Source organism: Acomys minous (assembly GCF_964271855.1).
Source record: "Acomys minous genome assembly, chromosome: 18".
NCBI lineage: Eukaryota > Metazoa > Chordata > Mammalia > Rodentia > Muridae > Acomys > Acomys minous.
Window position 1 is genome coordinate 41,127,566 of NC_140501.1, and position 25,758 is coordinate 41,153,323.

At 46.6% G+C, this 25,758-nt stretch overlaps 1 protein-coding gene across 1 annotated transcript in view; it reads left to right on the forward strand.

Annotated features, from left to right (window-relative positions):
• The first annotated feature begins 645 nt into the window (after positions 1 to 645).
• DGKH (diacylglycerol kinase eta) overlaps positions 646 to 25,758 on the forward strand; it is a 167,159-nt gene continuing 142,046 nt past the window's right edge. Inside the window, 2 exon segments of the mRNA XM_084767935.1 lie at positions 646 to 839; positions 8,716 to 8,901. Coding sequence (XP_084624061.1) covers positions 780 to 839; positions 8,716 to 8,901 — 246 coding nt within the window. The 5' untranslated portion in view covers positions 646 to 779.

Below are 25,758 nucleotides of genomic sequence, written 5' to 3' on the forward strand. Positions count from 1 at the left end.
GATGGCCAACCAGCCAGTCATCCTAGCTGCTCAGAGTAAACCACCCGAATGGGTGCTTGGGAGAGGCTCAGGGGTGCGAAGCTCAGCCTCGCTCTGTTGAAGCCGGGTACTGTCCCAGGCAATTAGCCCGAGCCTGAGCTCCGGAGGCGGCCGGCGGGGGCTATGGGCGCTCGGGGAGAGGGAGGGCAAGGAAAAGGGCGCCAGGACCGGTTCCCCTGGGCGAGCTACTCCGGCCCCAGCTTCCTCCGAGGTTCCCGGCGAGCCCAGCCCTACGGGGAGACTACCTCTCTTGGCGCTGCCACCACCCGGTGCCCGTGACCACCCGGTGGCCGCTTTCGGTTCCGCGCCTTATAAGGCCTGGCAGGGGGGTCACGTGCGTCCCGGGCCGCCCGCCGGGAGGGGCGGCTGGGCGGGCGGGGGCGGGGGGAGAGAAGGGGCGGGCGGCTGGAGGAAAGGGGAGGGAGTCGGGGGCGGAGACCGGAGAGCGAGGGGCGGATTCTGCGGGCCGTGGGAGGCGGCCGCGGCTTGGGGAGCCGTGCGCTCGCGGCCGTGCCAGGGAGCGGGACTTAGGCGGCTGCGGAGGCGGCGGCGGAGGAAGGGACCGGCGCGGGGGCGGGCGAGCGCGGCGGAAGCCAGAGAGAGCGGGAGGGCCGGTGGCTGGCCCCGGTCGGGAGCCGGGGCAGTAGCGACAGAGATCGCGGCGAGGGAGGCGCAGGCGGCGGCAGCGGCAGGGGCCCGTGTCCGGGCGCTCCGGCGGCCAGCGGGCGCGGGCCGGCGGGATGGAGCCGCAGCACGTGCGCCCCGCGCTCGGAGCCCGCAGCCCGGCCTGGGAGGAACCGGTGGGTACCGCGCCCGCGCCCACCCTTCCCGCTTGTCCTTGCTCCTTGCCCCCCACCCCCCTCCTGGCCGGGGTTCCGTTCAGGAAGCGGTCCGGGATGAGGTCCCCAGCTGTTTCCCAGCCGGGGCTGCGCTTCCTCCGGCGCCCGGGCTCCTCCTTGTGCGCCGCCCGGAGCGCCTTTGTCCGGTCGGCAGGAGCTCTTCTCCGTGGGGCCTCTGGCGACGGTCCTTCGAGGACCGTTTCCGCGCTTCATCCGCTTCCCAACTTTGCTCTTCATTCCCGAGTGAGGCGCGACGGCCCAGGCAGTGGAGGCGGCGGGCTGCGCGGTCAGCGGGTGGCGCCGGGAGGAGACGGGGCTCCCCTCTTGACCGCGCCCTGGCAGTCACCTGGGCGCGCAGGTTCCCGTGGACCGCCGCCTGGGCTGGAGGGTAGCTGCCAGAAGCCCGGAGCCACGCCTCCGACTCCCGGTGCCGCGGCTGTCCCGGGCTGCCCCGGAGGTCAAGGGGCTTGGCGGGGAATCCAGCCACGAACTAACTTCGCTTTTGCCTGGATTTCACTGCACACGCTATGTAGAGGTTGAGTCGTTTTAGGGACCCAGAATGTTGTGTGTGAGAGTATAAGGAGAGTCGGGGGTCTTTGGATTTGTTCTCTAAACAACTTTAACTTATTTATTTCTTGCACCTCAAACGGAACCGTTTGGTATCCATCCTAACAGGGATTCCTCCCCGGGGTCCCCGTCCCACGCAGACCCCTCTAATCTTGAGTGGGCAATGAATTTTGGCCCCGCACACCCAGTCTGCGTACTTTTTGGTTGACGTTGTGAACCTGTCTGAAAATCTTGCTTCATCCGTGTTGCGATGCTGTTCAGATGATTTTTCCCAGGGACTTCCAGAGTCGGCTCAGGCGGGCCCTCTGCCTGTTGAGAGCTTGTAGGTCAGGTGCCAGGAGTGCGTCTTTCCTGACATGTACACTTTCAGACCCTTTGCCAGGGTACATTTTGCTGTCTTCTGCCTCCTGACCTTTCAGGAGTGTCCTTCGTCTTGGATCCATCTGTAGCTGCTTTTGCTTTTGTGAATTTGCACGTTAGGTAGCCCCTCTGCTCATGTTCTGTTGCGGTCATCCTTAGGGAGTAAGCTATTGGTTAAAAATACAATTCAGTCTTGACATTTAAGCTCATTGGGAATTAAATCCAGGGACCGGTTGTGAACTTTACTATATAAAGTCCTATCGGCCTACAACACTCACAGTGGGACACCCTGAGGTATGTGTTAGTGTTTGCTGGGTGCTGATGTCCTCACTACATTGCAGTCAGGAAATTAGAGAAGCCCCGTTTTCATCGCAGAAGTGGTAAGAACCAAAGTGTTTTCTTATTCTCAAAGAAAATACTCAGCTCTAATCGCCCCCACCCCCGCATGAACTTGTAAAACTAAAACCTTCACAGAGGTGCGAGATGGAGTGGTAATACTGGCTGAATTATGGAACTCTTCAAAAGTAGGCGTATTTAAATGGCGAAGGCATTTTGTTTGCTCAGATATTTTTATCCAACACCTATCATGTTCTGTGATGGTTGGGCAAGCTATTAACTCCCATACAAGCTTTGCCCCCAAGGAGCTTACACTCTTACAGCTAAAGAGTGAAATCTATCTAAGTATGTGTCATAAAACGTTCCTCATTAGTGGTTTTATTCTGAGCCTTGTGTAATAACTACAATGTTAAGCATTTCAAAGGAAATTTTAATATAATTCCTTAAGAAAGTTGAGTTACCTACATTGCTAAAAAAAAAAAAAAAAAAAGGAGCGCATACTAGAGAAAGGAAGAATGCATTAGAGGAAAACCTTTAATTGCTAAATATTTTTGCCTTGTGGGGCAAAGGGGTTGGTGTTCATTTAGTGTAAATATGTTTAGAAGGGACATTGGGTCTGTCGGAATCGGTTTGATTTCTTCTCTGTGTTTGGGACAGAGTCTCACACTACTCCAGTGCCTGGCACCCCCTGCCCTGCTCTTGCCTCAGCATAGGACGAGGATCCCAGGCATCATGAAGTTCCCAAAAATCAGGCTCTTTAACTTTGGTTCAGTGATCTCAAGAATCTGAGTAAAGTGAATCCTGGCCTTCAAAATGAACCTATATGACATATAGTCATGCAGGACACAGTATATTTAGAAAATTCATTGCTAGCCTTATATAACCTTAAGGAGCCCCCTTCCCCTTCTCTCCCTCAGAGACTCAGATTGAGAATACCTGTTTCCCCATTGCTTCCTGGTGGGTGTCACAGAACAAGCAGCTGCCGTGCCTTCTCCATCCACCCACCAAGATGCATTTAATCCTCTGAGCCAAAACAAACCCTTCCTCTCTTAAAACAAAGTGAAACAGCAGCAAAGAAAACAAACCTGTTTTCATTTGGATTCCAATTTTGAGTTCTTCAAAACCTTCTTAAGAATTGAAATATAGGCAATTTAATATTTTACCATACAAGCTTGCAAATTTACATTTATATAAAGGACCCAAGTGTTGAATAAATGGAATTACTGTATTATTGTGACATGTGACAGCATGCATGTAAGGATTTTTTTTTCTCACCTTTTTTTTTTTTTTTTCTGATGGAGCCTAAACCATGATGGTATGATTTCCACTATTCAGACAGAAAAGCAAAGGATTCCCTGGAGATTAATGAGGCTACTAAAAAAGAAACAGTACTTCTCGGCTAAAGTATATCCATGCCTGGAGCCAAAGGAGTTTCTGGGACTTGATGACATTCTCTCTGTGAAGGGGGAAATTAAGTTAATTAGTTAAATCAGAACATTTAGATACATATTAGCCTTATTTAGCATTATTCTGGTTAAGTATTGAGCCTAAAAAAGACACCTGCTAGCACTTAAGTTTCTCACTTTTCTTTGGAATATAGTCAAGTGTTAGTGAATATAGACATAACTGAGGAGCTGGGTGTGGTACTGCCCACTGTAATCATAGTAATCTGGTGCAGAAGGAGGGCCCACCCAGCCTGTGGGGCCAACATGAGCTACATATTGAGACTCTGCATACGAAAATCAAGTAAGGAAAATAATCAGGGCCAGGTGGTGGTGGTGGTGGCGGCGGCAGCTGCGGCGCATGCCTTTAATCCCATCACTTGGGAGGCAGAGGCAGGTGGATCTCTGAGTTCGAGGCCAGCGTGGTCTACAGAGTGAGTTCCAGGACAGCTAAGACTACACAGAGGAACCCTGTCACAAAGCAAAACAAACGAACGAACAAACAAACAAGGGAAGGAAGTAATTGGGGACTGGGCTGAAGCTCAGAGCTAGAACACAGGGCATATGCCACGCCCTGTGCCTGTGCCAGTGCCACTCCCTGTGTTTGTCCCTAGCATCCCTAAACTAAACAAATAAACATTGGGAATGCGTGGGTAGGCAGACATTTAGCAAAGCGTCCTTACTGGGTAGGCGTGGGTAGCAGAAAGGTAGTAAGAGTTCTAGCTCAGTTAAAATACGGAGGAATGCCCCCCTCACTTTTTTTTTTTTTTTTTTTTTTTAGTGGAAAGAAGCTTGAATGTGCTTCACTCCCTAAATTAAATGGTTTTGTACCAGTTAGCATTATCAGTTAACATTATGCCAGTTAACAGTCTGGAATTAATGGACTTGTAGAAAGGCAAGGGTTTTGAAGCAAAAAAGGCCAAAATAAAAGCAAGAGGTTTCACAGTTGAATTTTATGCCAGGATGATGAGACGTTTTTGCCTTGTGTGTAAGGATGACCCATATGTTCCTGTAGTTGATAGCACCATTGCTCTTGGAATGTGTTGTTTCCTGGATAACAACTAAGACAATTTCAACAGGGTAAACATTTTTGAATCTTAAGTTCTGAATACATAATAAGCAGTGTATTGTGGAAATAGGCCCACACTGCAGTCGGAGCAGCCTCTCAGGCCTGTGCTCATCCAAGCTGCAGAGCCCTTGGTTCTGTACAGATCAGGAGCATGAGTCCTGCCTGGAACACGGTTTCTGAAGTGCCTACTTGTGGTTTTCAAGGTCTGACTTGTAACCCTTATGCTGTATTATAACTCTGAATGTAAAACTATGGCACATGGGATTAGACACTTTAAGTGACTAATGATCCTGCTTGTTGTTAGTGTCTGATTAGTTCAGAATATCTCTGTAGATAGTAATACAGTGTTCATAAAGTTGTAATCATGTGGTGTTTGGCTTTGACTGATCTCTCTTTATCACCCTTTTTTTTTTTTAAAAAAAATCAAGTATGGCACCTTATAAGTAGAAAATCAATTAGTGGTCAGCTCCACGCATTTCTCTGCAGTCCTGACTGTAACTTCTGTGGAGTGTGTGGCCAAGCACTTTTTATTGCTGTTGTTGTTTTGGAGCCAAGATCTTGCTGTGTAGCCCTGGTGGGCCTGTTACTCGGTGTGTAACCCAGGCTGGCTTCAAGCTCTTGGCAGTCCACGTGCCCCAACCTTCCCATAAGCAAACTTTAAACAGAATTGGTGATGTGTTAACACATGGAGATCTTTTTATGAGACAGGGTCTCCTGGTACAGCCCAGGCTGGCCTCGAACTTACAGGGACCCACCTGCCTCTGCCTCCAGAGTGCTGGGATTAGTGATGTGCACCACCACAGCTCATTGACAAAGAACTTAAAGTAACAGTAATAAAAAGGAGTTCATGAGCAGCATGGACATTATCTGAAAAATATAAAACACGAAGGATAATGTCAAGGAACCTTTCTGTAAATCAAATGAGACAACATGCCACATACTTGCGATATCTTTCCTTTTTTTCTTTTTTTCTTTTTGGAGTCAGGGTTTCTCTGTGTAGACTTGGCTGTCCTGGTCTCGCTTTGTAGAGCAGGGTGGCCTCAAACTCACAGAGATCCACCTGCCTCTGCCTCCTGAGTGCTGGGATTAAAGGCGTGCGCCACCAACGCCCAGTACATATTTGACATTTCAGAAGCCATTTCGGGAAATAGAGGCTGATGCAGGACACTGCCATAAATAGAAAGTCAGATTGGCCTATGTACAATAAGCTCTAGGCCAGCCTGAGGTGTGGTATGGTGCTATCTCAAAAACAAACACACAGGCCCTAAACAAAGAAAAGGTGAAGTGCATTTCAGTTAGGTTAAATAGTCAATTTGGACATTTATCACTAGGAGAAGCAGTTCGAGGGTCAGATACCATTTTAAATTGGAGATTCTGTAAAAGTTTCTCGGAGAGATGGTTTCCACCAGGGTTTTTCCTGAGCTGCCTTTTGTGGGAAGTGAGGCAGAAGCGTTCCTTCCTTTGCCTACACACTGTTCTCAGCCTGGGTTTCCTCTACAGCTGCAGATGCTGTAGAGCTGCTGTCACTTACGTAGCTGGAGCCGGCTTAGACTGGCTTTGCTTTTGAAGTTACAAGCCTTAGAATTTGCTACTGAAGTATGCATAGAGCAGAGCTGGCTGCAAGACTTAAGTTTTTATAAGTAACGAATACCCGCGCTTTGAGGAATTAATTGCCTAGCTCCTGGAGGCTAAGCTGAACAGTGTCTTTAAGCAATCAGCATCCTTTCAAAGCGTAAGAAATGTAATCCATCTTCTTCACAAAATAGGCTTGGGTATTCCCACCTTTCAGTCCAATCGCGGTTGCCTGGATTCTAGAAAATGTTGCTGTATACAACCTGAAAGTTTAATGTGTCGGTTGAAGTACTATAAGGGCCAAATCGGCCTTTAGCTATATATAGTGTGGTGAGGAGAACGTTAGAATCATAGTCACGTGCTTTTTACTTTGCTCACAGCTTGTGTCCTCAACGTCGTCCTCTCCTCTATGTTAAAGGGAAAGCCTGAAAGCTGCCTATGTACACCTGTAATCTCAGCACTCGGGGAGGCAGAGGCAGGTGGATCTCTGTGAGTTCGAGGCCAGCCTGGTCTACAGAGTCAGTCCAGGACAGCCAGGGCTACACAGAGAAAGAAACCCTGTCTCGAAAAACAACAGCAACAACAAAAAGAGGAAAGTTTGAACTATGGGCTTTTTAAAGTCCCTTTACTAGTCACTTATCATTAGACTTGTCTGTGACCAAATTGCCAGACCAGGCTAAAGGCCACTAAAAGGGCATTATTTTGTCTTCTGGCTGTGACGGGGCAGCCATCTGTCTTCTAGGCAAGAACTCTAGCAGTGATCTGTAACCCCAGCCAGCCATTATGCAATGTTATTTTCTCTTAAGAATTTCTCAGTTGTATGTACTTGTAGGCACAGAATGCCGTATTATAGGGCCGTAAGGCCTCGTGAGGCACATTCACCCCCACTCCTTCCTTTCCTAAAGGAAAAAACTGAGCATGAGAGAGAAGCTGTCTTTGTGTTCAAGTAACACGGCGTATACTGAAGGACTGAGGCGTATTTCACATTTTCAATATAGTTAAAATCTCTAAGAGCTGGCAGCTCTAATGCTGAGTGGAATCATTGTTGGGCTTAAGGTTGTACCTGGGAAAGAAACGAAACCCAGAAATCTTAGTTTCCAGGAACTGTGTCATGGCCAACTGACAAAATGGGAGAGGAACCTGAAGGGTTAAAAAAGATTGCTCCACCAAGGAGAGCCCCCAGATTCCTCTAGGGACTCTTTGTGTGTGTGTGTGTGGGGGGGGCGGAGGAGTTCAAGGCAGGGTTTCTCTGTGTGGCCTTGGCTGTCCTGGGGCTCCATCTGTAGACCAGGCTAGCCTTGAACTCACAGAGATCTGCTTGCCTCTGCCTCCCAAGTGCTGGGACTAAAGGCATGCTCTGGGACAAAACCCCAACCCCACAGCTAACAGCAGGGCGAAGTTCTCTCTGGTTGACAGCTGGAAATTTGATCTTTAAGTATCCTCTCCCTCAGCCTTCCCCCACCCCACCCCATAGGGCTTTTGAGGTTGCGTTTTGCATTCGGTGCAGCGAGGTTGCTCATGCCTGCCGCTGCGCTGCGCTGGCTTCCAGAGCAGAGGCCGCAGCCTGTAGATTCTTTCCTCAGTCCGGACTAGGGAGGGGTGCTCTCTCAAGTGTGTGTCTTATTTTTTTTCTTGCCCAGTACTTTGTTCACGTGAGTGCAGTCTTCCAGGCATTGTGGATGAGCGCTTCAGCTTAGACATTTATTTCAGGATATTGTCGTCTTGAGCTGCGTGTCCTCTCTTGTTTCTGCGCTCCCTCCACGCCCTTCCCAGCTTCCTGTTAGCCAAAGGGAATCGCTCTTTCTGAACGAAAAGTTCTCAGAGCGGAGCTGAACCTCCCGGAAAATGCTCTTCTCTTCCGTGTGCGCCGGATGGGGGTGGGCCCGAAACTAAGCACCACTGTAGAGGAGGCTGAAAGGACTCAAACTCCCTGGCAGAGGTAGGAGAGGAAAGGTCCTCGCAGTGGTGCTGAGGGTCCAGAGACTCAGTTCATCTCTTGGGAAGAAGGAACTTTTAGCTGGAATGGCGCCACACGGCCCAAGTATGTGGAGAGATATGGGGTCCAGGGGTGCACACCAGGACGTAGGAGGAAGCTCCATGTTCTTTTTTTTTTTCCTCAGGAGCCTTCCCTCACTCCTGCTGCCTGGAACCAGGGGAGGAGCATCTCCACTGCCCTACCTGCTGTGGCACGCTCTAGCCTATCTCTGCCTTCTATTCCCTTAGAGCCTTCCAGACACTAGGAGTAAGAGGGAGGTTGTCCGAGGCTTATTGCGACCCCCATCCTTTCATACCGGTGCAGGTCGTCCTGGGTCAGCAAACCCAGAGCATCCCAAGGCTGGGTGCGCAGGCGTGAAACACGCAGAGGACCCGGGAGGTCTCGCTGCGCAGCTGGGACCACGGAAGATGGCGCCAGCTAGACGCTGTGCTTGGACGCCCGGGCAGAGCCTAGCAGCTGACCACAGCCCCTCGGGGCGCTACTGTGTCCCTGCAGGAATCGGAGAGGATGGCCGGAGCTGGCAGCCAGCACCACCCTCAGGGAGGAGCGGCCACTGGGGCTAGCGCGGTTTCCCCCACCACTCCGGGACCGGGAGAGGATTCGTCTGACAGTGAAGCAGAGCAGGAGGGACCTCAGAAGCTGATCCGTAAAGTGTCCACCTCTGGACAGATCCGGACCAAGGTAAGGCTGGGCTAGGGGCCGGCCGGAGGCTTGTGGGTGGAGGGAGCTCACCGGGAGATCCCGGGAACAAGTATCCCGAGGAGGAGTGCGGGGGTGTGGCTTGGATGGGGCGTGGCCTTGCTCAAGGGGCAGGGCCGGTATCAGGGATTTCTGCTTGGGGTTTAGAGAGTAACCAGGGTGTGTTCCAGAGCTCTCTGCTAGCAGTTAGAGCAAGAGCTTAGAGCATGGGAAAAAGTTGAAGTCCTGTTGTGAGTTCACGCTTAAGGAACTTAAAGGAGTTTGGTTTCTCGTGCTCTCTGTGCGGCGTGCGCTGGAAGACCCGCAGAAGCTGTACGGGCGCCAAACACTGCGAATTCCCACCCGCAGCAGGCTGCTTGCTCTTCAGTCATTTCCTCTGGTGTACTGTGCATATAGGCTGGCAGGTTCCCACAAAATGCCAAGCACAGACATCCATGGTGGTTCATCACAAGTTACCTCTTCAGGGTATTTGCCGGGTGTGGTGGTGCTTCTGTGGCATTGTGTTGGCCAGTCTCAAAAGTTGAGCTTTTATTTGATGATGAGCACACACAAGACAAAAAGGGTATTAGTGGACTTAAATATTCTGAAGTTCATCTTAGTTTAGAAATCTTCAACATCTAGTTTACTGTTAGTGGAGGAGTTAAAGGAGTAGGGAACAGATTAAACCAATGGATGTTTTAAAAATATATTTGCAAAAGTTCATTCATTCTAGTTATTTTCATGAAAATTAGCTTCCTGAGGCTTGTGGGAGTCTTTTATGGAAACAGGTTCATGCTTGTTTTAGAGCCGGCTGACTTAAAATTAAGCAGACAGACACATGTTGCTTCAGCTGTTTGCTTACGTGCACATTTTGGTTCTACTTTGAGATGGATTTTGAGTTTTATAGCATTTGTAATATGTTGGGACTTAGAGTTTTTTTGAAGAATAAGCTAACGAATGTAGAGTCTTTACTAACAACGCTTTTAACATTTGAAATCTTAATCTTTAAAAAAAAACTGTAAAACTGAATTAAAGAGAACAATGGCAGGTTTCAAAAATGGCACACCATATACTTGTATATGCAGTGCCCGAAGTTCCATGCGTAGTATTATCAAGACTGGTTAGTAAAACTCATGCAATTTGAGAAAAATTTAGGGTAGTTTTAGATTGGGGAACTGGGGAAATAAAATTGAACAATCAATTTTTTGTTGTTGTTGTAGTTCTGTTTTTTGTTTTTTTGAGACAGGGTTTCTCTGTGTAGCTCTGGCTGTCCTGGACTCACTTGGTAGACCAGACTAGCCTCAAACTCACAGAGATCTGCTTTCCTCTGGCTTCTGAGTGCTGGGATTAAAGACGTGTGCCCCCATGCCCAGCTTGAACAACCAAATTTTTAGGAAATACTAGTAAACTTTGTAGGTTTTATGAACTTGAGGCCATAGCTAAGATTGTATTGTTTAATTATGGGATAAAGTATTGTTATGAAGACAGAAATAAGTGTATAAGGCATATTGCTGTTGGTTTCCTGTTTGATTTCTGATAAGCATTTGCCATAATGATGGCTAATTATCAAGCTTTGAAATATTGCTTCTGATGTTCATTCATATCCGAATATCAGAAAATCTGTGTTTTATACTTGCTCATATGTTAGTATTCATATAGAATGTTTTTATATACAAACATCTGAGGCCAGAGCATTAAGTTGCCAAGACTAGTGAGCCTCAGCCTCATACCCCACCTCCTGCTATCCAGATTGTAATGTGTGGTGAACTCCATTGCGTGGCTCTTACCACATACACTGCTTCTGAGTGAAGAAAGTGAGGTCAGTGGGGGGAGTTAATAACAAGTAGAGCTGCTAAAGGTAGCAACAGCCATTGGGAATTATCCAGATAAGAAGAGAAGCAACCTTGGAAAAATGCATATATTTCCTCATCTTCTCCACAGGGGTGTGAGATGGGAGAGGCTGGAGGAGAGGCTCATGCCTCGGATCTAGCTCAGAGCTTAGTTGTCTCTGAGACAGCACTGACAGTTCTTGCTCATATATCCCGAAGATGCATCAAAACCCGCTTAGTATGATGGGTTAGGGTTGCTAGCGGTACCTTTAGTTCTGCATCCCCACACTTATACACAATACGTGCTTACATACAGATGTGTAATAAGCTTCTGATAGAGTATGGATATGTAGGTAGACATATGGCCCATAGGTGAATGCTAAAGATGGAACCCAGAGCCTCCCGCAGGCTAGGCATCTGCCCTGCCCCAGCCTTTGGAGGAGAATGCGGTTTACCAATGATCCTAGTGCATCCCTGCTTACCCCCCACTGTTGTATGTGTGGGTTTTGTTCCCTTTTCATTTTCCATTTTCCTCCATGGTTTCTTAGTACCTTTTTTTTTTTTTTTGCCACTTTCTTTCTCTATTTTTCACTTATATCTTTCCTCCTGTCAGCTGAGTACTTCACGTAGTTACAGCTAGGTTCCCACATGCTAAGCAGATAATTCTGTATCCAATTTCATTTCCCAAAGGCAACAAATCTCTGCAGGAATGAAAGTGATGTTGGTGTGAAAAAAGGCAGACGGGAGTAGTGAGGTTGCTGCTTCTTCCCTGGCTGCTTCTGCTGCCTCTTTCCTGGTCTGTATCTTTCCCTGTGGGGCGGAGTACCCACCACTTAGACATGGGTGCTGCAGAGCGTTTCGTAGGCATTCCATAGGCGCTGACAGTGAGACAGTCTGGAGCGACGTTAGTGGAACAGTTAGGTCCTGAACATGAGGAAGACTGTGTGTCTCTTGTTGGAGTATGAGTGCAGTATACCCTGCCATTCTGCAGCAGCAGCAGAGGTTGCTCGCTCAGCTGGTGGGACAGCATGGTGAACTGCCACAGGGTGGTGCCGGCAGGTGAGAACTGTCTCAGTGACTTTCAGCCACTGAATTTTCTTGGCCAAGGTCAGGAAGCTTTAGTGTGTCAAAAATATCCTGATTAGGCAGTCGAGTTCTCTTTTTGACATTTATATGTAGTCATATATTAATTCTAAATGGCTATAGGTTATTCTTCAAATTTGGCAAAAACGTACCTAAACACAGAATGCAGTCACCGGATGAGTATGTTGCTTTTAATTTATCATGAAAGTTTATCTTAAATAAACTTCTGTAGCTTTTTGTGGATTTTTGTTTTATGAGATATAGTTTATGCAACTAAAACATTGTTGTCTGATGTTGTGGTGCACACCGAGCACCTGGGAGGCAAAGGCAGGTGGATCTCCATGAGTTTGAGGCCAGCCTGGTCTATGTTGCAAGTCGCTGGTCAGTCAGGGCTACACAGTCAGACCCCATCTTAAAAACAATAACAACAAAAAACCCACTCTACAGCCAAAATTGATTATTACTATTTTAACTATGATATCTAGGTGGAGGAGCCCTGGGGGCACTTGCTCACTGACTTTCAAATTGTAAGTGGTAGTGTTTTGGACATCATGGCGGGCTTTGTCCAGTGTTTAAACCAGAAACACTAAACTAGAAGATATCATTACAAGTCCTCAGTCCGCGTTCTGTGCAGAAACATCAGACTCAAGGAAAGATCCGAGCAAGATGAAGAGAGAGAAGCAAAGACTGAAGTCCCAGAGACGAGCAGGAGGCAAAGAAGGAACGTGTGGGTTCTGCTCAGCTCGTCTGGGGCAGAGCTCTGCCTACTGTTTGTAAAGATCAAAGCGCTAAAGGTTTGAAGTTTTGGGGTATTAGGATTCCCTCAGAATGACTGGGCTCTGAGAACCATGGGGCAGGGAGAGAGGTGGAAGAGGGGGGGAATGGTGGTGGTCAGAGGGTACAAACTTTCCGCTGGACTGACTCGGGTAAGCTCTGGACTATAGAATGAGTTCTACTGTAACTATCATGGTGATTATAGTTAATAACAGTTACATATGTCAAATTTGCAATGAGTTAGAGTTTAAACGTTCTTATTATAAAAATATAGAATTTATCAGAAGTAGTCTAATTCAGTGATTTCACACTGTTGTGCACATGGAAAAAAAAATCATAACATAAGTTATGCAAATTTTTTTGGTGGTGCTGGGGATTGAACCCAGGACCTTGAGCATACCAGGAATCCTAGTTAGGCTTACTATTGATATGATGAAACACCGCGTGATTGAGAGCAAGTCGGGGAGGAAAGGGTTTATTTGGCTTATGTTTTCATATCCATAGTCCGTCACTGAAGGAAGTCAGGACAGGAATTCAAATAGGGCAGGATCCTGGAAGCAGGAGCTGATGCAGAGGCCATGAAGGGGTGCTGCTTGCTGGCTTGCTCCCCATGGCTTGCTCAGCCTGCCTTCTTTTATAGAACCCAGGACCACCAGCCCAGGGGTGGAACTGTCCACAGTGGGCTGGGCTCTCCCACATCAATCACTAATTAAGAAGATGCTCTACAGGCTTGCCTACAGCCCAGTCTTATGGAGGCTTTTTCTCAATTGAGGTTCTCTTCTCTCAAATGACTGTAGCCTGTGTCAGGTTGATAAAATTAGGCAGCACACCGGGTAGGAACTTGGCCGCTAAGGAAGGCTCATTGCCACCTGTCTCTGCTTTCTTTCAAGTTTCATTGGCGAGTGTGTTTCCCTATGTTGCCCAGGCTGACCTTCACCTTGTAGTCCTGTCGCGTTCTTCAGAGTCAGTGGAATTATAGTCTTGAGCTACCCTGACCGTCTTATAATTTTTAGTATGTTTTATTCTTTGAGAATTATATACAGTGCATTTTGGTCATATTCACCCATTACTCTCAATCTTTCTATCACTTTCCATCTTTTCCACCTCCTCTGGCTCCTCCTCCTCCACAAATCCTGTGCTTAGTTTGCTCCAGTGTGATAGGCCGTCCACAGGAGTGTGCTAGACCTACCAGGGGCCACACTTTTAGAATGACTTTTCCTTCCCCAGAAGCCATGAACTATCAACATCCGCTTATAATTTTGGGTCAGTAACACCTTAATAAAGAAAAAGGGTAACAAGCTGGGTGGTGGTGGTGTCCACCTTCAATCCCAGCACTCTAGAGGTAGAGGCAGGAACACCTCTGAGTTCAAGGCCAGCCTGGTCTACGTTAAAGGACAGCCAGGGCTACACAGAGAAACCTTGTCTCGAAAAACCGAAAGAAGAAAAGGGAGAAGGAGAAGAAGAAGAGATAAAGGATAACAACACCAAGCCAACCAAGCTACCACAACCCAGGCCTTTACTCTGCCGCCATAGTGTGGATTGGTACTGACGGTACTCGGGAGTAAGTGTGTCTGTACTCCACTACAACTGTGTTCACGGAGCTGGAATTTAAATGTCATAAGACTTCCAGGTTTAAAAATACTTAAAAAAAAATCAACCTGTTTAACTATGTAAAGCTCTTCTCTCATGTGTGGACTGTGTAAAAATCAAGTGCCAGCAGGATGTGGCCAATGGGATGGTCTGTGGCTGTTGTTGGCTCAGGCTGGCCTCTCCCGGAGAAGACTAAGCCGGTGTGTGGTTAGGTTTCCAAAGCAGTGCAAAGTTAAAGCCTTGCTAAATATCAGCATCAGAGGCACCAAATAAAGCTAAATTTCAATCCATTTGGAAAAAAAAAAAACCCTCATCTTTGTAGAACGTTTTATTTTTAGCTTGGTTTGCGTCTTTGCTTCCATTTTAATGTGAACTAAATATAGCCTGGAAACTCTGACTCCTGGTACAGTAATATATAGTATAGCAGCTCTCTTTCCATTTCGATTATGTCAACCATGATAGCCCATTATTAAAGATAATAGACATAAATAACTTACTAACCCTCTACGTATAGCGTAAGGACGCGTTGCTTCAGTGTTACCTAAGTTTAGAGCATGCCTGAGAGGTTGAAGGCTGCCTGCTTGCTGTTAGGGTGGGAGTGGGAGGGCAAGGCTCGCCTTGGCCTTACTCTGATGCTGGATTTGCCGGATCTCGCTTACTGAGCAACTGTGTTTATAAGGGAAGGTTTTAATTAAAGAGGGTTTGTTTTACGTCTAAGAATAGATTTTGAAAAAGACCATAGCATGTTAGTACATTACAGTTGCCCTTGACAAATGTGGTTTCACTCTGTGACTTGTTAGCCATTTGAGAAACATTTGTATTTGGTCATGTGGCTTAAAATGGCCAATGGTTATTATTGATCACAGCTTTAACTTTAAAATTAAATGCTCTCCCTCTCTCTCTCTCTCTTTCTCTCTCTCTCTTGCGCGCGTGCGCGCGCTCTCTCTCTCTGGCCGTTTTACATAAGTGGTTTAAAAATTTTTTTCTATTTATTCTTAAAATTTTTTATTATTTAATTAATTTATTCATATTACATCTCAGTTGTTTTCCCCTCACTTGTATCCACCCATTCCTCCCTCCCTCCTGCTTTCACCCTATTCCCCTTCCCTAGGTCTATGACTGACGGGGACCTCCTCCCCCTCTGTAGCCCAGGCAGCTTGGAACTCAAACTTTCAGCAATCCTCCTGCCTCAGCTTCCTGAGTGCTTAGATTACAGAACAGACTGACCTTGCTCAGTTATTGATGCTTTAAACGTTATTTTAATTTTTATTTCTATATATCAGTGTGTGTCTGTGCTGGGATACATGAGTTTGAGTACAGATGCACGGGGAGGCCAAAAGAAGGTGCCAGATCCCCTGGAGTTGAAGTTACAGGCACCTCTGAGTCACCTGATGTTGGTGTTAGGAACTAAGTGCAGTTTCTTTGCACGAGCATTGTGCACTCTTAACTGTGGAGCCATCTCTCCAGCCTGGGTTGAATTTTTTTTTTTTTAAACTTGAATAAACAGAAACAGGAACAGCCCCTCTCTCCTGTCTTTGGATTCAGACTACCATGATATAATTTAGCATCACTGGTTGTTTGAAGCTAAGCATCATGGGTCATCTCATGCCTGTAATTCCAGCACTCGGGAGATGGAGACAGGATAATTGCTGTGAGTTCCTGACCAGCTTGAACATGAGATCTTGTCTCTTGACAAAGAACAAAAAGTATTCTCATTCGAAAGCTGTATTTATGGGCATCCATTTTACTACCTACTGTGTGTCACGTGCGATGGAGGTATGGCTTATTCTTGTATATGTGCCGACTATTAGAATGTTGCAGAATTTTAAAGTAGTCTAGGAGTTTCCTCTAGTAATCCAACTTGCAAGGGCATGCCTGCTCAGGGACAGACTCCTGTACAGTTTCTTTTCTAGATAAAATAGTCAGGTGGTAAAAACTGGCCTCCAAACCCTGTTGTTTTTTATTCCTTACTTAGTTAAAAATAAATTTCACTCATATTTTTCAAAAAATATATTTTGATAGGCCAAATGGAAAATTACTTCATGTGATTCTTTTAAGCTATACCGTGACCTTTTGAAAGTACCGTCTTACCTTACAGAAGTGAAACTAACTGTTCTTTGAAAACCTATTTTAAAAGTTAGGTACCTAGAAACATTTTCTTCTAATTAGTACTTCTGAGGATAAAACAAAACAAAGCAAAACAAAACAAAACAAAAACCCACTAAACAACAACTAGAAAAAAACAAAACAAAAGATTCAATGATTTTTATTAATTTTAATTAGAACACATGGAAATTCCAGCTGAAGTACTTAAATCTGAAATCTATATTTCAAATGTTTACTTCTACTTAACAATAAAAACCTGGATTCACTTGCAAAAAGCTATTATGAAATCTCAAACATGGTGAAAGATATGATCACGGATTTAGCATATTAATAATGTCAGGGTAGGATGAAGGAGAAAGGAAGAGAGAGAGAGTGCAGTGAAGTCTTGGCTTCTTTAAAAACTCAGTTATGTTACGTAAATATGTTCTGTTTTAATCCAAAGTGTGGACTATGGGGCTGCTTTTAGTTTGTCCACAGCTGTTAGCCATGATTGCCTTGTGCGGGCTCGGAGAGGTGCGTGCTCTTTGCCAGCTGCAGATAGTTTAATCTGAAGACTCTGAGAGGGTATAGACGCCAGAGCATTGCGAGGAAAAGGAGTTTGAGAAAAGAAGGTTGCTGCTCCCTGTGCTGTTGCTGGTTCATCCTTCTGCTGCGTTTGCTGTTGCTGCTTTGCTGGACTGCTGGTACCCTTATGACAGACTGGTCTTGCTCCAGAGAACTAGATGACCCCAACCAACAGGAATTAAGTCTCAAGAGGTCTCTGTCCTCTTTCCCTTCTAACTTCCTTCCTCCCTTCCCTAGTGTCGCGGCCTTGGAAGGGAGGTAAAGGTATAAGAAAAGCAATTAAAATAGATTTTTAAAAAATGCGCTCAACTGGAGGGAGAAGCCAGGCTTTGCAGCTAGGAGCTCTGGGGCAGAACGCCAACCACTGGGCTTCCTGTACCACAGCACTGGGATTTCTGAAGACTCACTTTGAGGTCAGGCCCTACCGTTAATCAGCAGTTAAGACTTAGTGTCAGATTTAGATTTTTTTTTTTTCCACTTGAAATTTTAGGTAATTTTATCCAACTGTTAAATAGTGTCATCTAACCGGTCATTGTGCGTATGCTTTTAAGCCTAGCCTGCGGGAGGTAGAGTCAGGTCGCTTGGTGTGAGTTCAAGGTCAGCCTGGTCTACAGTCAGGGCCATGAAGTGGTGAGACCCTATCTCCAAAAGCAAAATAAAACAAAACAGCCACCCGCTTTGTAAACAAAACACTAGGTAGCTTGGGTCCTTTCGTCTTTCTGAAATGGCCACGTACGGTCGTGTGTGCTTGTAGTTTCAGCCACCTGGCTGGGGCTGTAGGTATGAAGACTCCATCTCTTTATAAAAATAACTTAAACATCACCAGCACCACCACCCCATTCCTAAGACAAAAAACCAGAGTATGAAATGAGTGCATAAAAGGTGTGTGTGTGAGAGAGAGAGAGAGAGGCAGAGAAACAGAGACAGAGAAACAGAGAGACAGAGATACAGGGCCGTGCTAACTGAGGCTGGCTTGCAAATGCTGACTGCTGTGATGACAGGCCGGTGCCACCGCGCTCACTTGAGAAGATCTTTATGTACCGCGCATCACCTGTGTGTGTGCCTTCCGCTTTTAGTCCTTATCGCACTTCAGCTCAGGCAACTCTAAAAATACAGCGGTTCAAGTACTGTGGTAGGCGCTAGGGTTAGCACAGGAAGCCAGACAGGCAATATAAAGGCAGTGGGAACTTAGGAGCGCAAGAGCGTGTAAAGTGCACGACATCTGTGATGCCGAGAAGCACTACAGAAGATAAAGGACCGCTCCAGTGGGGTGGAGGGGGAAACAGCTGAAGGAAGAGGTCTCCCCAGCAGGTGCCGTTCAAGCTGTGTTGTGTGGCCCTTCAGAAGAGCCCTCTGTGTAAGAGGAGCAGTGGCTGTGAGGCTGAGGAGGAAGGAGGTCAGTAGGGGCTGACGTGCATGTAGAAAGTTGGAAGATAAGTTATCCCGAGGACTCTGTGTTTTTTTTTTTTAAATTAATTATTTACTCACTTTGCATCCTGATCATAGCCCCCCTCCTCTCCTCCTTACCCCCATCCCCTTCCCTCTTACCCCATCCCCCCTCTACCCCCTCCACCAACCCAGAGACAGCCCCCGCTCCCCTTACTAGGGGACCCACATGAAGACCGAGCTGCCCATCTCGGCTATGTCTGTGTAGGGGCATTAGGTACAGTCCACGCATGGTCCTTGGTTGGTGTTTCAGTCTGCACAAGCGCCCCTGGGTCCTGGTTAGTTGCCTCTGTTTGTGGAGCTCCTGTTCCCTCCAGGTCCTCCTGTCTTTCCCCCTACTCTTCCACACCCTGAGGATCTTTAAGCTGATTCTCTGCACATCCTGAGTTCACCTGGGCCTTAGACAGCCTTCTGAATCGTACGTTGTGTATGTGCTCATAGAGAGGCTGAAGCCATTGGCTTGTAAGAGGAAAACCTGGGGCAGAAAAGAAGAGCTAGATAAGAAACACATCAACATCGAACTCAGCGAAGTAGAAGTGAGCTGTGTAAGTACCTGGGTGCTGAATGCTGTTCCTGCATGGTTTCTGCCACTGTCACCTGCGGGTGAGCCAGTGAGCAGCATGCCCCCATGGCCTCTGCATCAGCTCCTGCCCTGTTCTGAGTTTCTGCCATGGCTTCCCTCGGTAATGGACTGTGCTGTGGAAGTACAGAGCCGAAAGAAACCCTTTCCTCTCCAAGTTGCTTTTTGGTCATGGTGTTTCTTCACAGTAATAGTCATCCTAAGACAGGGTGAGAGCGGTGGGTCTTATAAAGCATGCTTCTGTATGCCTGGAGTGTCACTGCTTCATAATTTTAGCGTTTAGCATAGCACATGTTTATATTATACTAAGTGTCTTGGCTTTGTCAGCTTTTAAGCCAGTGGTTCTCAACCTGTGCGCCGTGACCAACACAGGGGTCACATATCAGATATTAATGCTTGTAGGCTTTGTTTCTTGACAATTAAACTTTATTATACAACCCAACTAGCTTACACAAGAGGGAAAAAAGGTTAAAGTGAAGAAAGAGTGAACCTTCCGGTATCTGTTCCAGGGAACGGGTCCCTAGGTGTCTCTGGCCTGTGTGCTGGTCCGGCCTGTTCGCTGATCCACAAGCATTCAAGCCCGGTCTTAACCTGCTGCTGCTTTCTCCTCTCTGCCTGTCTGTGTCACATGCGAAGGGCGGTCCCCTTCTCCCATCGAGGGTTGATTAGAAAAACAGTAGTCCAGGTGGAGTCCCCAGGTCTGCTTCCTGCATTCCAGGTCCAGGATGGCTCCACCCAGTCTACCTCAAGGTATCCACGGTGTGTCCAAGGGGAAAGCCCGCCAAGATTGCTATCATCTGTGACAAAGCTTACAGTCTTTCCCACAAATGCTGTAATTCATAACTGTAGCAAAATTACAGTTATGAAGTAGCAATTAGAATAGTTTTATGGTTGGGGGCCAGTACAACATGAAGAGCTGTATTTTAATTTGCAGCAGTAGGAAGGACCAGTGACTGTGCAACTAGGAGGAAGGTTAGTAGTTAATATATGTGGAGCAGGCAGCATGTTCAGCTGAAGAGAATAGTAGAAGTTTAGTGGGCAAAACAAGCTTCCCCAGATATCTTTTGGGGAAGGGGATGGGACGGGGCATCCGTGTGTTCTCCTGGGCATTCCCATAGCACTGGCGAAGGCTGAAGTAGATGTTCTCATCCACCTTGGTCAGTACACGCTCAGAAGGTCCCCTGCGAGCATCCTCTCTGTAAGGTCCAGATACAAACCCAAACCTCAGCTTAGTGACAGCCGTCTCATAGGGAATCTAAGTGAGGGGCTTCAAGTTTGGGGTAACTTCAGGCACAAAGGGCCCAGTAGTTACTAACTAACCCTTTGGCTTTTTTGAGGCAGGGTCTCAAAGGCCTTGAAGCCCCGACCCTTTCCACATCCGCCCTACGAGTGCTGGGATTACAGGTGTGCGCCCCAACGCCATCTTCCAAACGATTTCTGAAGACTGCATAAGTGTCAGGAATTTTGAATAATCCTTTCTCTAAACTGGGTTCTGTTGGAGAACTCTGGGCTGCCTCTTTGTTTTTTATTCACTTACTCCTATGCAGTCAGAATGGTATGGATTGAACGGTATGTTAGCTTGCGAAGGTAAATCTGGCCTTTCTTGGTGGCTTAAAAAAAAAAAAGTTGCAAGAAAACAATGAGACCTTTCTAAGTTTGAAAGCATGTTTATACAGTTTTAAAATGACTTCCTTTTGGGATTGTTTTGAGTATAGTATTGATCCCATGAACCCCTGGATAGCTGCTTGTGCTACTACAAAGGATGTGGATTTCTCTCTTTCCCTTTCTTTCCTTTTCCCTCCCTCCCCTCTCTCTTTCTTATAGAGCGAGCAGCAAGAACAGAAGCTGCAAAGAAAACCTGTGAGGTCACACGTGACCCTGCCCAACAGGTGTGCGACCAGGGGTCCTGGAGCGTTGTGTTGGGGGCGGTTGCTGAGTAGCAGGAAGAAGTTGGGGGGTCAGCGGGTGGCGCTGAGCAGCCAGGCTGCTACAATTTAGCGCCTCTGAGAGGTTATAATTAGGCCTTAGGTGCACGTTATTCAGTTCATATCAAAGGAGCACAGTCAGTGTTCCCAGCTAGCAAGTGTGATCTTGAAAATAAAGTTAGTGTTGAAAATCTCCTAGATGACAGTAGAGAAATGAAGCGATAATTGGAGAAGGGTTTGGAGATGGAGCGAGGGCTTTATTTAGGTGATTCCAGTTTTAAAAAGAAGATTTCTCTTTTAGTTTTATTTAGAGTAAATATATGTGTGTGTGTGTGTGTGTGTGTGTGTGTGTGTGCGTGCGCGCACGCGCACAGGCAAGCACGCATGTGTGGTTATAGGTAGGTACCTGCTGAGGCATCGTATCCCCTGGAACTGGAGGTGGTTATGAGCCACCTCACTTGGGTACTACAAACTGAACGTGGCTCCTCTACAAGAGCAACGCTACCGATGATCACTGAGCCACCGCTTCAGCCTGGAAACAGGTTTTTTCCCCCCAGAGCTGAGGGCTGAACCCAGGGCCTTGCGCTTGCTAGGCAAGCGCTCTACCCCTGAGCTAAATCCCCAACCCCTGGAAACAGGTTTTTAAAAGAAGTAAAGCCGTGTGAACCAAGGGCGACCATCCAGTGTAAGCAGGGAGTAGCTGCAACAAAGAGAAGACACAGCGTCTTGCAAACAGGTTGAGGTGGCCTTGCCTAGGTGCCCATCCCTTCTCCTTAGCATAAGGCAGATGGGTGAGGGGCGCTTCTGTAAGTTCTTTGAGAGTTTTGATTTCCTCAATAAAAACAGGAAGCTAAGTTATCAGCTGAGAACCAAGGTGGAAGAGATGACACTGGAGATCTGGAGGGAAGGGGAAGGGGAGGGGGACAGGAAGGAGGATCAGGAGGGGAGATTTTTGCCTTGGGAAAATGGAAGGCAAGGGGTTGGGGACTGCCTTGTAAATACAAGGCCAAGGGTAGGGTCGTGTCTGGGAAGGCTAAGGAGGCATTGTCAGCCTGCCATGGGGCCCCATCAGCTGCAGGGGCGGGATAAGCCGAGAGCCACTGTAATACACAGGGGTGTATGCAGGCTGTCTAGGCGTGGCCAGGGAAGAGGGGACAGGGACAGTGGAGGGGATCCCCCAAGTGGGAAGTCACAAGGGTGAGTTCCGGAAGTTGTGCTGGACACTCAGACTGTGGAAGAGCAGAGGAGGAGAAAGGCTAGAGAAGGAATTGCGACCCAGGAATGGACCATTAATCATTCAAATTAAAAAAGGAAGAAGAAAAATTGAAGACCATTAGAAGAAACTATGCAGCTTCAGTTATTTTAAATGTGGTTTAGGGATGCACTAATAATAGGTTTTTCTGGGGTAAATCCCTAGATTACGTATGCGGAGTTTGCTATACCTCTTTTTGTAAAATATGAAGAATAGTTTACTTATAAAATGAAAGAGAAAGTTTCCCCAGACAAATAAATCTAGTTTGGAACTCAAAAAAAAAAATATACAAAACACTGCAGTGTATTAAGTGAAATGTGTGGTGGCACTCAAAGAATAAGCAGGCTACTAAGATGAGCCTTGATAGCCTATGACCATAAATTGGGGGAGGAGGTCCCCCTCGGACATAGACCTAGGGGATGGCAATAGGGTGAAAGTGGGAGGGAGGGAGGAACGGGAGGATACAAGTGATGGGATAACAACTGAGCTGTAATTTGAATAAATTAATTAAAATAAAAATTAAATAAAAAAAAGAAATGTGTTCTGGTTCCAGTGGCATGCACGGGTGCGTCCTTGAACTCACCACAACCCATGCTGATCTCAGTTGTTCTCTCCCAAGAGGCGGGCTGCACCAGAACACCCCACTCTGGTTCCAGTTTTTACTAGGCAGGCTGCACAACATCTGACAGCCCCAGTTCCCACTCAGGTAAACCCTAGTAGGGTGCTGTGGGGAGGTGGGATAGAGCCTGGGTTCGTGCCTGGCACGCAGTAGATGGGATCTTGAGGTGGCATTTTCTCCAGTAGGGCACTCCCTTTCTTAAGAACAAACCAAGTGCAAGTGAGCAGGGCGATAGTTAAGTCTCACAGTCACGGCAGAAAGAATTCTTCTTCTGTTTCTGAAAGTTTGGATTGTAAACCTGTTTTCTAGATAGGATCTCATCTAAAGAGTAGACAGTTTTTTAAAAAAATCATTGATGTTAAGATTCCACAGTAAGGAAAGAATGTTGAAGGAGATGCAGCCGTTCTGTAGTAATAAACACATCTTCCTTGTCATCATCCATTTCTGTCACAGCGGTCCTGTTCTGCCTGAGCAGTCATGACTGTTCTCTTAAAGCAAAACTCACTCTTGACTTTGGCTCTGGACTATCCTTCTGTGGAGTGGGATGGAAAATAGATATAATGGAGGGACAGGGAAAAAGTCACTGGGTGCTGTTATTCTCCGAGAGACTCCTGTGTGTATGAGGTAATCCAGAGGCTGGACCAAGTAGGCCGACGCAGGGGATTGACTTCCTTGAACAGTGGGAGGGTGAGGGAGGTGATGAATCTGAGCATGCATCCAAGGGAGATGTTTCCTGGAAGATAGCTCGGGGGAGAGAGAAAGCAGGGGTTCCATTGAATAAGAATAATAACGAGAGGCTTCTGGTCTTCATTGTGACTCCATGATTACCCATGGGCCGACAAGGCCAGAGGAGCTTAGTACAGGATAAACATGTGATGTACTCAACATGAAAGTTACGAAGCAGTAAAACTCCATGCATACGGAGCAATACTTATAAGACTGCCCCCCCCCCCCCCCCCCGCCATCTTGGTTGTGGTGGCACACCATGACCAAAAGCAACTTGAGGAGGAAAGGGTTGATTTCAACTTCTGCTTCCACATTATAGTTCATCACTGAGGGAAGTCAAGGCAGGAAATACAGAGGCCATGGAGGGGTGCTGCTCACTGGCTTGTTCCTCATGGTTTGCTCAGCCTGCTTTCTTATAGAACCCAGGACCACCAGCCCAGGGATGGCATCACCCATAATGGACTGAGGCCTCCCCCCATCAGTCACTAATTAGGGAAATAACCCTACAGGCTTGCCTGCAGCCTGACCTTCTGGAGACGTTTTCTCACTTGAGGCTCCATCTTCTCAGATGACTCTAGCTTTTTTCAAGTTGACATAAAACTATCCAGCCCCACCTCTCCCAATGGAAGGACTCAAGCATGTGTTGATAAATATTGAATAGATAAAATATGGCAATACACACAATGAGACTTAGACAGGAAAGGAATTCTGGTATATGCTACAGTGTGGACAAACGTTGAGGATCTTAGACCAAGGAAGATAACCCAGTGCTGAAGGAACAGCAGATGAGGTCAAAACCTTAGGCACGGAAAGATTGGTGGTGGCTAGGCTTGGGGAGGGCATGGCAGCAGGCTGCTGTTGAGTGGCGTCTCTTTCAGATTCAAGAGTTCTGTAATGGATGGCCATGATGGCCCCCCAACAATACACTCCGTGCCCTGAACTGCATACTTACTGATGGTTAGGATGATACATTTCCCCCATGATTAAAACTGCATCTAATAAATTATAAAAATATCAGTATAGGAACAGCTGTCTATAAACCCAATAGTGATGTAAAAGCGGAAAATAAACCCAAGGAATGTACAAAATTAAGCCAAACCTTTACTGAAGTATGAAATGAATTTGAGTACATGCTTGTGTATATTGTGTAGTTGACATGTAAGTTTTGTATAATTTCATCTATTAGAATTTTACCTGACAGTGGCTCATCAGGTAATATGGACATGGTGACAGCAAAGGCACTTGCAGCACACAGTGTTAACGGAAAACCAGCTTCCTGAAATTGCTCTATGTGTACTGTGGCGTGTGAATGCCCCACCACACAAATGTTAAATTTTTTAAAACTAACTTACAAAAATGACTTAAAAGGTCATAAAATAATAACGAATTACACACTGAACAATGATGAAGGAGAGATAAACATACTTGTTGTTTAGATCACAAGTGGAGGTGAGAACAAGGCTTGTGAGAGAGCAGGTGATGTTTATCCCCTTAGAAGTCGAGCCACCGTGTGGGGGAGATTGGTTGTTAACCAGCTGCAAAATTTCCTTGAACAAATTCTGAGAGGAGGTATAAATGTGAGCCAAAAGCAAGAGGCGGGGCTTTGGAGACTTGGGATAGTTTTGGCTGTTCATCCCTCCACTTTGAGACGTTCCTAGAGAAAACCACTTGAGGGAAGGCTTTTCGGGACTCCAGGCTCCAGCTGAGGTTCCGGGTTCTGGTTACTCCAGGTTCCAGCAGAAGAAATCCTGCTGATTACGCCAGGAGAATCGTTCCGTGGAACTGATATCCTTATGGTTTCATTATTGTATTCTTTACTCTCCTTTTCCTATTGTTTTGGTTAGTCGGATTATAAGTGAGATACTCTCGGTTAATAAGTAATAAAATATATTTGTTAAGAAAATTGAGCCTACACTATGATGAAGAGTTTCTTAGCCAATCAGATATAATAAAACAGAATAAAATTGTAGGGTTAGGGGGATGCTTGTGACTTTTATCCCAGTGCGTGAGGCAGAGGCAGGTGGATCTCTGTGAGTTAGAGGGTAGTTTGATTTACCCAGAGAGTTCCAGGCCATCCAAGGCTACATAATGAGACCTTGTCTGAAACAAACAATCCTAAAACCCAAAAATCAGATTTAAAAAAATAATTTGTCAGCCGGGCATGGTGGCACACGCCTTTAATCCCAGCGCTCGGGAGGCAGAGGCAGGCGGATCGTTGTAAATTCAAGGCCATCCTGGTCTACAAAGGGAGTCCAGGACAGCCAAGGCTACACAAAGAAACCCTGTCTCAAAAATTCAAAACAAAACAAAACAAAACAAAAAACAAAAAATAATTTGTCTTGGATATGGAAAGAGATCGTATAACC